The sequence below is a fragment of the Episyrphus balteatus genome, chromosome 1 (assembly GCF_945859705.1).
Source record: "Episyrphus balteatus chromosome 1, idEpiBalt1.1, whole genome shotgun sequence".
NCBI lineage: Eukaryota > Metazoa > Arthropoda > Insecta > Diptera > Syrphidae > Episyrphus > Episyrphus balteatus.
In genome coordinates, this window is record NC_079134.1 from 55,826,591 (window position 1) to 55,841,065 (window position 14,475).

Genomic DNA, 14,475 nt, shown 5'->3' on the forward strand with positions numbered 1-14,475 from the left:
ATAGATTTTAAGCCAGCTGCACCGCACGAGTTATCCGGAAACGTAAGAACTAGACAATACTGAAATCAACAACAGTAAACTGTCACGGAACTTGCATACTTATTAATTGTCAAAAAACTTGCGATTCAGTCAAGATAAGTGTTTTTTGAAATAAAGTTTTTCATTTAAAACATACAAAAAAGAACGGTTTTAATGAGTACCTATTAGCAAATTCAACAACAAATTCAACAATAAAGGTGTGCGAAGTTGAAATTTAAAAAAAATTTAAAATGTCTTTGGGAACTATTCCAACCTTACTGAGCAGTTAATTTCTGGTATATATTTCTTATAAGAATCGAACAAATTTTCTTAGCAAACGATATCGGCGACACCCCAGGTAAGCAATAAACTATTTTCCTCAATTTATTGCACGAGCATTCCTACAATTTACTGAAGAAACTGCTACATCCTACAAAGCCAGATGAATCGAAAGTGATAAGCATAAAGGCTGCTTTCAATTCAAGTCATCTACATCTGGATTTGCAGAGAGGCAAATATACATATTATGAAGCCACAAAATCTAAGCAGAAAGCTAGTCAGCAGTGGGCAGAACGTGCCCGAGAACTTTCCATCGATTGTTTAAGTTTCTTCTTATAAATGCATCCGCAATATGATCATGATCACTATTCTAACTATTTTCATACAACTTCAAAACTTCACTGTTAACGCTTAACTTTATTTGTATGGCATATTCAATTAATTTACCCTCTTTGCACAGGTTCAATTTAATTTTTATTTAGTTTTTCAAAAAAAATAATCACAGCACTGTTTGCACCTATTATCAAGTTCTAAGACGATAAGTTTACATAAGACACACAATTTTTAATTAACTTGGCCAACTTCTAAATTGAATACAAGCTTACGACACATTATCAGTTTTTTGAGTTAAAAACTATTTAGAAAGAGGAACTAAAACTAAAAAAAAATGCAGCTTATGATGTTTACTAAAAAAAACTATGTGTGGGCTTACAATTGTCGTGACGCTTTTTTTTTCTATCATATTACACAACTTCAAGCTTATACATTCATACTAAAGATTAAGCTTAAATCAATCCAAGCGTACAGTTTGAAGAAGAATTAATATGTACATCTGACGAAGCAGCATACAGAATTTTTAATTTTCATCTATTGATAATATTTTATGACATCAAATGTTAAAGAATTTCGATGTGACTGCACACCCTCGAATAAAAATATATAGATAGGTATTTGATTTATTAAAACTTTTGAAGTAAAGCTTAAAATGAATACTTCGCAGTTAATGTATACCTTAGTTTACGCAAAAGTGATTAAATGTGGTTAAAGAGCTGAAAGCTTTTGTATTTCACTTTTCTCAAGGAAGAGAAGATTAAATCATTTTTTAATCACATTGGGTATTTCTAAGCACTATGTATGATTACAAATGAGTAATTTTCAAATCAAACCGAAGCGTATTGTACGTACATGCAAACAGAATAAATCGCACACATTTGCAATCAGCGAAAATTACACTGGTCAACAAGTCACAAGAACCAAAATATACTTTTGTACAGGTTTTTGATGTGCTGAACTTGAATCTGAAGTTTTTGAAATATTACCGTTATACAATGCAAAAAAAACTTCATTTTGGCTGTTTTCGAGGTTGTGTTTTTATGTGGGGTGATTCATTATAAACAAATATGTAATAGAATTTTTCTGATTGCAGATTCGAGTTCAGCCTCTAGAAAAAAATATTTTGGTTCTTGTGAAAAAAAAAAGTTTGATTTGGTTGGCCAGCCAGTGTTTCTGAGTCAAAGACCGCTACTTAAATTTTAAATATCTCGGGCAGTGAAAAAGGCATCGTTAAGATTTAAACATGTTTTGGAAGAATAAAACCAGGGGTCGAATTACGGCATACGTTCGTTAACGAATGGTTGCTATGTGTCCCTATCGTTTTCTTATAATTAAATAGAGACAGAAATAGTCAAAACGTTAACGTATGATCGTAATCGTATGCCGTAATTCGACCCCAGTTCTTATAAGCACCTCATATAAATTAGAAAACAGCCAAAGTGACGTTTTTTTCATTTTCTAACAGTAATATTTCAAAAAGGGGGACCAATAAAAGCTTTCCGACTTCAGGTTCGAGTTCAGCACATCAAAAACCTGTAGAGAAGTATATTTTAGTTCTTGTGGCAAACCTTGTTGGGCAAGGGTCATTGGATGCCACCCAGATATGTATACAAACAGTTTTACATTATAAAAAGTTTAAATGTGCTAAGTTAATATCAATTTCGAAATCACTAAAGAACACTTCCAAAAATTGTTTCAATCATTGAAAAATCAACGACTAGTGTTGCTGTCATTTCTATTACCATATCCCGCTTTATGATAAAGTCCTTATCAAAGTGTGTTATACCTACGGTGACCATCCGTCCCGGTTTACCCGGGAATGTCCCGTATTTCTATAGCTTGTCCCGGGTTTTTATTTAAGAAACCCGGAACGTATAAGTGTCCCGTATATTGTAATTTGTCCCGTGATTGTCCCGTATTTCCACATTTTCTGATTTTTGTATTCAAAATTTTAAATACTTTGTACGGAAAACAAGAAAACAGTGGTTGGAAAAGAAAAGTTTTTCTAATTTTTCGAATAAAAGCATTAGTTTTTAAAAATTTGTCGTCAATTGTTTAGTTCGAGCTTGTCTTTGTCAGAAAAAAGTTCTTTCGAATAGTGAACCCAGCTAAATTTAAAAACTTTTAGGGACATAGGGTCAATGTGGGTGAATGTAAACAATTTCATGTCTTTTTTTTCTTTTGACTTTAGATTTTAATATGTTTTCACGGAACAACTTCACAGGTATCTCTAAATGCAAATATGAAATGATGGCAATTCTTCTTTATAAATATAAACAAATATTTCCCAAATTGTTTAAATTACTGTCAAATATGGCATGTTTACAAATACCCCCCCATGTTTCTGTTTTTTTACAAATTCGGGGTAAATGTAAACGGTGGTTCTTTATCATTTGGATAACGACTTGAAAAACGTTCAAGAAGGTATTTGACAAAAACTTTTTCAAATTCCAATAAAATTTTTTGGATTCTTCCTTTGCATCTTTATATAAGCACCCAATATGCATCCTGAGCAGCTCTGAACGTCATATTTTGTTTTTTTTTTTTTTCATCAAAGACCTATTTTGCAACATCATCCACTGAAAATGATTGTGTTGGCAGCTTTAAAATGTGACTCCGCGGCACTTTAGCAATAGTAAACGACTAAAAATACTTTATTTTTATTAAAACCAATAATTTCAGCAAAAATATATGTTTATATTTACCCCCAGAATACGTTGTTTACATTTACCCATTATGAAAAATATTCTGGGGTAAATGTAAACACATGCAAATCGACATAAATGTCCTGTGTTTTAAAATTTGTTTGTTTCACATAGAATCTACACCAAAATTAAAAACTATAAAGTATTTGCAAATTATACTGGCTTAATTGAATCTGCAAAAATATTAAGTTTTTCTGAAAGACTAACGACTTATTTGGCACTTTAAAAAATTATCTTTCACGGAAAATACGCTCGTCGAATGAATTTTCTTGACAGCAATGAGCTTGACGTATTAGTTAAAAGATACATGCGTCCGCGATTTGTAATTATGTATGCATCAAAGAGATTTAACTGAAGCTTGTTATGAGCCATGTTTTCATTTACCCCTGTTTACATTTACCCACATTGACCCTATTAAAAGTTGAATTAAATATTACAAAATTCATCTTTTAAAACAAAATTAAAATGTTAAAAAACAGCTCTCATAATTTTGTTTAAAAAAGTAGTTTTTTTTTTAAGTTATTAACAGTAGTAACAGTATCTAATAAATTCTTACATTACATTACATATTAATCTAATCAGAAGATAAATCTTCCGAACTAGACACACTGCAGCTTCGGAAACTAAGTCCATTTGGCTGATACAGCACAAGACATTAATACAACAAAGAAAGACAAAGAGAGAAAGAACACATATAACTCATAACTACGTGGCACAGAGGGAATAAATTCTTGATTTCTGGATTCCTTTGGAAACGACTTAAAGGATTTCAACGTCCTATAAAATCGTTTAAAAAATCTTGATATCAAAATTAGGAATAATTATGAAAACTCATTTTATTATTATTTTTTTTTTTTTGAAAAACCAATGTTTTCAAAACGAAGCAACGAATTTTTTACCTGTCCCGGATTTCGCTCCTAGAAATATGGTCACCGTAGTTATACCTGTAATTTTTTGCAGACTTTGACATTTAACTTTGTCGTAACTAAAAAATATAACTTAACTGAAAGGATTAAAGGGTTACGGGGTCAAATCCTGGTTTAGGATATTATTTATTCGATCGATAATAATATCGCACCCTCAGTGCAAAAGAGCGATAAGTCAAAAAAATGACATTTTTGAGATAATGATGAGGAAATGTTGCTTTTTAAATTATCTTTTTTTTGAAGGGCTTGTTGTTAACGTAAACGAAAAATTCGAAAGATTATGACTGATTTTGTCCAATTCCTACTATATTTAAAAGTCAAACTCTTTCCTAATTTAAACAATTTTAAAAAATAAATTTATTAAAACTACAAAATAAACATAATGAATCTTGTAATAGAGCTTTGACATAGTTATAGGGGAAAGTTTAGAGTCAGTATGTATTTTGCAGAAGCGTTTTCTCGAAATGAACTTTTTTGAGTTCTCGCTCTTTTGCACTGAGGGTGCGATATAAGGCATTGATAGATGCCAAGGACAGGGGCGTACACACCATTGGGGCAAGCGGGGCAGTGGCCCTCTGCCCCCGACACATCAAGGCCCCGACTGGAGACAAAGCAGAGAAGACAACTTATAATAAAAGTAACGAAGCAAAAAGATAAGATCAGAGATACCCAAAGTAGATGGGAAACTTTCGTACGTTTTACCCCCCAAAACCCATTTGTTTATTTCGTGTTGTTGTAATCTCTTTTGTATTCGTGAATAAATGTGAAAAACACACATAGAGTAGCCACGGTGGTTTAACGCACACCTATCCAAAAATGTACGATTTTTCACGCATACTTAGCCAAAAATGTTCGACGGAGCTTGTAGGCAAACCAGTATGACGTCAGAAGTTTCCCATCTCCTTCTGTGTATCTCTGGATAATATATTTGACCTTAATCACTTTGGACACAGGAGAGAAAAATTATATTCTTCAGTGGAATGCATAATGAATTCGTAGTCAGCCACATAATATTTCATTTAAAAAAAAAATATTACCTCAGGGGCCCCAAAAAAATAAATTATATACTCCAAAAAATGTTACTTGAATGATCTTAGAGACCATCAAACATCAGGGGCTCAAAAAAAAGTAGAGCGAATACGTACTTTTTTACTTGTTTTTATTTTCTATTGAAAGGGGTCCCCAAATAATATAAAAAATTTAAAAAAAATTATTCTTTTTTAGTAGAAGATTGATGTAAAAATGGAAAAAGCGAAGCTCATAATTTTAGAGTATATTCTAGAGGTGTCTAGCAATCAATTTTTCGGAGTATGGTTAGGTTAAGTATAATTTACGTCTACTGGAAAGGACATGAGCAGAGAAGATGTTGGATTGTTTCTTCTTCTTCCTCATCAAAGCAACTTCTACAGAAGTCGTTAGAGACTACGCCAAGCCTTATGGCGCGTCTACCTATGAGGCAGTGTACTGTTAGAACACTTATTACAGAGCTGTCTGCTGCTTAGAGACATTACATTTTTTTAACGTTTTGGATCTAGACTAGGCCAGATCTGTATGGTCGTTTGGCATGTTATAATGTTTGACCATCTTATGTTTGTTGCCTCTATAGCTTCTTGCATGAATTTGCACGTTGCGATTGGTATACCAATATTCGCTTTGTGGAGTAAAATTGGTTTTAGAGTTCCATTTCCGGCGAGTTCATCTGCTTTCCAGTTTTCCAGAATATCTCTGTGACCGGACATCCATGAGAGATGATGGACAGATATATAACAGAAAGAGCTGTTAAATTAATGTAATAGTATATCAAGATGTAACTAAAAATCATGAACAAAAACAAAGCATACTTCAACAAATATCACTATTCAAAAAACGTATTCCCGATGTAAGAAAAAAAAGTGCAATAGTAAATAAATACACAACATGATAATAAAATAACAAAGAATTAAATATAAATATATATAAATTTAAAAAAAAATATTATTTTAGTATGCATACATATTACGCTTATTTGTGAATACAAATTTTATTTTTTGACATTAAACTATAAAGAATGACTTTTTGAAAAGGTATGAAAAATGGTTTTCTTTAACGAGCTGAATCTCGGAAATTATAACAGTTAAAAATCTGAAAAACCAGATGATACCTACAACAAAGCAAAGTTAAAAATTTTTGGAGCACATGGCTTGGCTTGAATTTAAAATTGATCAGACAAGGTCCAAAACCCCATGTTATTCCCATAAGAAACTTCATTCGCTTGTAGGCACGGGTTACAATTAAATTAGAAACTTGAAACTTGGGTAATATTTTGTTTTATTTATTTCCAACAATGTAAGCCCTTGGGAGCAAAGAAATTCCAACTTTTTTAAAATAACGACCACCCTAATGCGGATAACCGATGTAGATATCACGTTTTCTTTGAGCCAAGTCAATACCTCTTTAATCGCCATTTTTTCCGCTTGGAACACACTGCACAGTGATTAGGGAGACGGAAGGAGAGACTAAGATTAAGTCTTTTTGAGTTATCCCCGCCACCTACTCCGTCATTGGTTTAACATCCATCTGTGTAAAAATAAATTGAATCATCTCTCAAAAACTCGGCATTGTCCCATTCTGATCTATTTAGAATGGTGAGTTCATAGTTATTGCCGAAAACCAATTTTGGGGTGGTGCAGTCGTAGCGAATGTGGATTGATCCGAATTAATTCAGAATATTTGTGTGGCCAATATAGTTATTGCTCCATTGAGAGGTGGCTTCGAGACGAATAGCTGTACTTGCGGCCACTTGCCTGAATTTTAGGAGACAGTCTCCATTTGTTCCCTATAGCTTTTTTGGAAGAGAAGAGTGCCACTGTGGCTTTTCTTATTATTTCTTGCGAAAGTAAGTGGAACACCATTAAAAGAGGGAGGGTCTAGTTGTGGAATTTTATATTTCTTTGTAAAGAGGACAAGTTCTGTTTTTTGAGGATTTACTAATCCACAGTTTGTTGCCCATTTTAATAGCTTATTGAGAGCAATTTGCATAAGTTCTATTAATTATTAATAAACCGGTTTTTAATTGGATACTCTTTAGAACAGTAAGCTTAATAAATTTTTTTTGCACTCTAAAGCCTTCGATCGTTTGAATAATTGGTTAAGTAACGGTTTATTTCTCCCAAAAAAAAGCTTATTTTCAAACTTCAGCATCATTTTTGATTCACGTGCATTCATCAAAGCATCTAATGCAAATTACTCTGTATTAGTACCTTTGTACCTACAGCTCTGTGAAAAATAATAGCACCATGTAGCACCATTTTTACCTTTTTACAAATTGCGGTCTTCTCTATTGATGATAACACAACGCAATAATTTTTATTGCATTCAGTAGCATAATCAACATTAAATTTTATGACAGAAAGTTTAAGCCAAAATACACTTTTAAGCACGACGGCGGCGCAAAAATAACATATGGGGATGCTTTTCATATAGTGTTACTGGTCTCTAATTTTGGAGTTAACCCATGATGAAGGTTCAAATTTATGTTGATATTATGAGGGAAGTACGCTGAATGGAATATGCCTCTCAAGTTGGCCCTGCGGCAGGATAATGAGCTTAAGCAAACGAGCAAATTAGCAAAAGATTTCTTCGCTTGAAATAGGGTTCAGGTTATGGAATGTCCGGCTGAGTCAACAGACCTGAACCCCATCGTAAATCTTTGGACAGATGTAAAAAAAGCTGTAATTGAAGCCAAGCCGAAAAACACGCTGTAATTATGGGAAGCTGTGCAGGCTGCATGGAGAAATATTCCACTTCAGCGATGTCAACCATTAGTGGACTCTATACCACGACGCACACTGGGGAAATTTGTATGGGAGTGCGGAAAAAACTCAATAAAAACTGAACCACTGAATCGATTTGGATGAAATTTTCAGGAATGACAGCTTAAGTCGTAAGAAATCATTTATTATTCATTTGCACCCACTGCCACGCCCTTTTAAAAATATTGTAAGAGTAATAAAGGATCCAGATATTGTTCTTAGAAAATCTAAAAACTGCTATTTACAATTTACTTGTACTTAAAGCATTTTTTTTTATTTGTTTGTATTTATTGGAACATTACATTAAATGGAAACGAATAACTCATTATACTGTTGTCTAGGTCCACGTCCACGCAAAATGAAAAACCCGAATTATAGTTAAAAAATACTCAAAAAACCACTTCTATCACATTTTATACAATTTAAAATATATTGGCATCACACATTTTCAAGAGTTTATTCTGTTAAGAGAGCCATTACTCACTTAAATGACTCTGATTCTTCTTAGTAAAGGCATCTATTCTGTGACATTCCATGAGCTTTCTGCTTAGATCTTCGTAAGAAATGCTAAAAACTGCCATTATTATAAAACATTTAAGCTACATACCTATGTTTAACGAAAATTCATTTTTCTGAAGCAAGGTCGGCAAATAAAATGTAATTTTTATGAAGTAGATTTATTAAAAAAAAAATAATGTGTGGAATTCACACGTGGTAGAAATGAAACCTTAAAAAATCATTTTTCTTGGAAAAACAAAATGGAAAACATCTAACTTTTTTTCCCATCACCTTTAAATCCATTTCTTAAATGACAACTTATAATAAATTCTTATTATTGTATCTTTTATATGACGCTTCAATCATATTTTTACGAAACCTACAAAAAAAAGTAAGAATTTTTTAAAGCCAAAGCCAAACATGTCAAAATTCTAAACTGAGATTACGGTACTTCCTACACTGGTGGCTGGTCATCGGCAACAGATCTCCACAGGTGTTTTGAGGTATTTTTCAAGTTTTTCAATTTTAGATTGTGTAACTTGTAGAACACATACCGTTATGTGTGATATATATTACACGAAAGGTAAAATTATTAGCATGCGTATTAAAGTTAAATCAAATTTTCTATTTCTATAAAAACAAAAAAGTTATAATCAATTGATTTTTCCTGTCACTTTTTCGTTTCATCGTGTTTCACTACGATACTAAAGAAGTTTTCACTTCAAAAAGTGTTGCGAATTAATTTTACTTTCTCCATTTGTCTTTTTGGATAAGGATCTCTAGCTTGCAGCCAAAAAAATAAAAATCTGACAAAAAGGAGATTTTCTACTTTTCAATTTTCTCGAAAACTAGAAGACATAGAAACATATGCAGCCTTATTTTGACATTCGCTTTCGTGCGAAAGTTGTTCGATTTCGAAAGATTCGCATTTTCAGTTTCGAACAATTCGAAAGTTATTTATCTTTTGAAAATCAAGCAAATTTTGACTTTCTAATCATTCGAATCAAATGTCATTTATCTGACGTTAAAATTTTTGTGTCGAATAAAAACGAAAACACATATAAGTTCAGATATTTTTGTTGAAAAATAACGAAAATAAATTTACTTTTATTTGTTGGCGTATTAATTTAAGGTTTGCTTCCAAAACAGATGTCACTTTTTGTATGCAGCTTGACACAGATGATTGGGACAGTTTAATTGCGATCTTTGCCTACCCCAAATTGATATCCACCTTCTGCAACAAACCGCAAAGTTGTCGCTAGAATTATGATTGGAGGAATAGACAAAGATGTGCGTCTTTGAACTTCAGTGGTTAGCTCGTCCAACACGTACTTAAAGACACTTTATTTTATCTTCAAAGAAAAAAGATATATATATGGGTTAGGCGCTTGGAAGAAATCAGTTTTTACTTTGAACTTTCCAGCTCGAATTGATTTGATGGATCCATTATCCTTCTCCTTCATATCTGCTCTTCGCCGCACTCTTCACTTCCCATAAAAAAAAAAAACAATTGCCATTTATTGAAAATTAAAACTTAAAATTCTAACAAAAGAAAAAATACCGGCAATTGATTCTAATTGTATTTTTTTTTGTTCAGAACTGAAAAGTGTGACCAGGTGTGTAATAAGTAAAGCGAAACATTGAAGTTGCATTCTTTTTTTTTTGATCACACCAAAATTGACATGAATGTTCAAAAAAACTAGTACTCATCTATTCAAAACTTTTGAATTTATTTTGTTACTTTTTCATGTCAATAAACTTGTCCATCCGCTTTCCAAATTTAAATTTTTTTTAAATTATTTAAGTTATTTTTGTCTTCAAATAATTAAATTTACAAGCACTTTAACACAATATTATTTATATTATTATCTTTTTTTTCTAATAAAGTTTTTATTTTCCAACCCACCTTTTAACAAAAATAAAATTCTTTGAAAAAATTAGTTTTGTCACACTAACCCTAATATAAATGTCAAAAACAGCTGATTTCGAGAATTAAATTCATTAAGGTTCATTTTATGAAACATTCGAAAATGAACATTATTCGTTCGAATGTCCAAATAAACTAATTTCATTCGAATGAATAGATCCATTCTATCGAATTAGCTATTCGTTCGAGTCTCAAAATAAGGCTGATGGTTTTCAGTGTTTGGTAAGGAATCAATTAAGGCAGTTTTCTTTATGATTCAATTTTGTATTCAAATCCCCAGTCTTGACAAAAATAGTATTGGACGTGTTTTTTTAATTTTTTTTTTTTCAAAATTTTGACATTGAAATCGATTATTTCAAAAACAATTAACTTAAAGAACTTAATTTAAAAGCTAGAATTAAGAGTAATGTTTTGACTTTTAAAAAAGGTATCATTTATAACTGTAAGTGTTACCATTGAACTACAAGTCCGATTTTAGTAATCCTTTCTGATTTTGATTCAGATTTTATTCTAGAATTTAGAAATAGTATTAAAAATGTTCTTCAAGTTACTTAAAATTTTTGACTTTTTTCCGCAAAATCCCCAGTGTGCGACGTTGCACCGCTGTACTTGAAAATAAAGGTTGTAAGACCAGATATTAATCAATTGATATCATTCCAAATCAAAAACTTATTTATTTTACCAAGAAATTGTTTTTTTTTACGAATTTCGAATGCTGGTGCTATTATTTTTCACACCAAAAAAGTGGTATTTTTTTATTTTGATGAGCATAGCTTATTTAATTTTAATTATAAAGGATAAGTGCTTACGTTTTTTGATTACTCTAAATTCACTTATGTTATTAAAATGTAACATAAAATTCTAATTACTCTTTGTTCAAAAAATCTTTCATTTAAAACTACAATAAGTGGTTGGTGCTATTTTTTTTTCACAGAGCTGTATATAAAAATTGCAATATTTTTTAAGTTTTTTGCCTACAGATCGAATATGGTCTGTCAAATCGAAAAACAGTCAATGTAACAATCGAAGGTAGTAAAAAGATTTCCAAAAAAAGCTCAAATGAAAGAGATATGACTAAAATCAGAAAATCACCATTTGACGGGTTTCAAAAAAACCACCCTTACTCTTAAACCGAAGGGATAATCAAAAAAGTTATAACACATAATAATGTAGGAAATTATATTTTCTTCAAGTTTGCCATACATTTTTTTTCTGTAGATTAAAAATACGTTAGCTAAGTTAAAAAAATAAAATGCACGACTGGGGTCGCACGAACTTGCTCTTAGAGTTAAAGTTGCTTAAATTTTTAAGACTTTTTATATAGAAATTTGGAAAAAAAAAATAAAATTCGTTTTTTAAAAAAATAAAATAAAATCTGAAATTTAATTGCCCTCCAAAACAAGTATGCAGTTTTGATTGATATATTAACATGCATTTTTAGAAAAAAAAAATTCAAAATCGTTAGAGCCGTTTTTTAAAAAACTAATTTTTTATAAATAATTTTTTGGAAAAAAAGTTTAAAAATAAAATTGATATGCCATTTTGTAGAAATCACTAATCAACATCTAAAAACAAAATTTCAAAAAAATTAAATGTCCCGTTTTCGAAAATCCAAAAATTATTTTTTTCAAAATTTTATTTTTGGCTTATATTTAAATTATATAAATGCTTCTTCACAAAAAGTTTCGTTGAAATCGAATAAGTAGTTTTGGAGATAATCGGATTTGAAAAAAACGGTTCTATGGCAGGTACCGTTAATAATGATTTTCAAAAAAAATTTTTTTCATTAAAAGATGGACCTTAACTTTAAACTTACACTTGAATTTTTTAAACAAAATCGTTAGAGCCGTTTTCGAGATATTTCAATTTTACTAAAATCGGTATATGACAAGTACCGTTATTTTTGGTCCAAAAAAATTAATTTCAAAAACCCCTCTGGAGAGTCGCCAAATAACGCTGCATACCAGGTTTGACATCAATCGGTCCATCCGTTTAGGCTGTAGCTCTTAAACAGACAGACAGACAGACTGACAGACTGACAGACAGACTGACAGACTGACAGACAGACAGACAGACAGACGGACTTCCGGGACCCACTTTTTTGGCATTGTCTACCATCGTAATGTCATGGAAAAATGTTATCTCAACTTTTTTTTTTTTGTACGAATGCATAACTTGATATATAGTACCTATATCGCAAGTAAAAATTGTATGTTTGTTTGTTTATTTGTTTGTTATGTAGTTTTTATATTATAAAATTTTCGATGTGTCCAAGTATAATGTTATACTTTTGTTTCTTTATCAGGTCCAGCATAGCACATGTTTCATCTTTAACGACACCAGAAGATCTTCTAAGAAACGCACATAATGCCCTTCGTTCGGAAAAAGTAGGTGCAACGGTTAAATGCTCCAGCGAAGTAGAATTTAACGTATGCCCCCCAAGTAAATTTCGTCTTGCAAATGGTGAATGCAACAATATTTTGCACCGCAATTGGGGTGCTCGTGGTGATATATTTTTAAGATTACTAGAACCTGACTATGCCGACGGTAAAAACAGTAAAAAAAGTGTTTTTCAAAAACATAAAAATTCGTTATTCATTTTTTGCAGACATAAGTCAACCTCGATCTTCTCATGGAAGCAATATTCTTCCCAACCCCGAAACTATTATAGCAAATTTACAAAACCTCATTGAACCTGAACTTAGACATCCACACATCACTGCCATGTTACCGGCTTGGGGGCAACTGCTTTCAGATGACCTTGTCGAATTTTCGGAACTGCCATCTACATACAGTTGTTGTGATAAAACAACTGAAGAATTAAAATCCGAGCAATTTAAACATTGCTTCGTTAGAGCAGGAAGTGATTGTCAAGAATACAAGAGATCAACACCTGCATATGATGATCAAACATGTACTAAACGTATGTTTTCTCTTTTTTATATAATCAACTTGAAAATACTTACAAAATTATTTAAGGTAAACGTCAACAGATGAATACAGCTTCATCTTACATTGACGGATCTACTTTGTATGGCAGAACCACAGAAGAAATTCAACAGTTGCGAACTTTTAGCCAAGGGGGAGTCAATATTGAAGTTTGTAAAAGATGTCAAGCTTCTGGTGCCAATGGTGCACTTCATCGTGCTTTGTTGCAAGAACACAATTATATTGCAGAAGAATTGTCACGTATGAACCCAACGTGGTCAGAAGATACCATCTTTTTAGAGTCTCGAAGGATTATCATTGCCCAAATTCAACACATTACTTATAATGAATTCTTGCCTTTAGTGTTGGGTCAAGAGAATACAGCTAAAGTGGACCTCAAGTAAGATTTTAAGTTTTTTATTTAAATAAAATTACATTATGTTAAGATCGTAGAAAAATCTGAATTGTTTCAAGTAAGTTTGTATTTATTTATATTTATTTATTTATTTTATTTATTTTATGTATTTTTTGTATTTGTTTATATATTTATTGTATTTATTTATATTTATATTAAACCTTGAAATTGTTTTTGTTCATCCCCAGTGCTGAAAAACAAACATAAATTAAAGAGCAAAGACAATCATCTTAAACATTTTGTTTAACTTGACAAGTTAAACGCAAAACTTAAATTGTGGCAGTTCTCACGATTTATTTATTTCAATTCGTTAAATTCTAACGTGAATATACTTATACATATGTATATACATAATACTTAAATCTATCTATTGAAAAACATGGTTTTGAACTTACTGGATTTAAAATTGTCATTTCCAGACTCTATACAAAAGTAAAGTTTATTGAATATTGTTATCAATTGATTGAGGGGGCTATTTTCACCATAGTTCGATCTACTAAAAATAAGGCACAATGGTTGGCGTAACCTTATACTTGTGCGACTGTAACTGAAATTTAACCGACTTAGAACCGATGGGGATGATATTGACATTGACCCATTAATAATTCCAACAATAAAACAAAACTGCAAATACTTTCTATGGTCAGTAAGTGAA

At 31.4% G+C, this 14,475-nt stretch overlaps 1 protein-coding gene and 1 long non-coding RNA gene across 3 annotated transcripts in view; one reads left to right on the forward strand and one right to left on the reverse strand.

The window, feature by feature from the left end:
* LOC129916071 (uncharacterized) overlaps positions 1 to 4,632 on the reverse strand; it is an 88,433-nt gene extending 83,801 nt beyond the window's left edge. The window contains exon 1 of the long non-coding RNA XR_008772403.1: positions 745 to 4,632. This is a non-coding gene — a long non-coding RNA (uncharacterized LOC129916071). The remainder of the gene's footprint in view (positions 1 to 744) is intronic.
* LOC129915962 (uncharacterized) overlaps positions 1 to 14,475 on the forward strand; it is a 61,841-nt gene that overhangs the window by 35,892 nt on the left and 11,474 nt on the right. For both annotated transcript variants that reach the window (XM_055995704.1, XM_055995693.1), the window contains 3 exons: positions 12,783 to 13,024; positions 13,086 to 13,400; positions 13,457 to 13,805. In XM_055995704.1, coding sequence (XP_055851679.1) covers positions 12,783 to 13,024; positions 13,086 to 13,400; positions 13,457 to 13,805 — 906 coding nt within the window. The remainder of the gene's footprint in view (positions 1 to 12,782; positions 13,025 to 13,085; positions 13,401 to 13,456; positions 13,806 to 14,475) is intronic.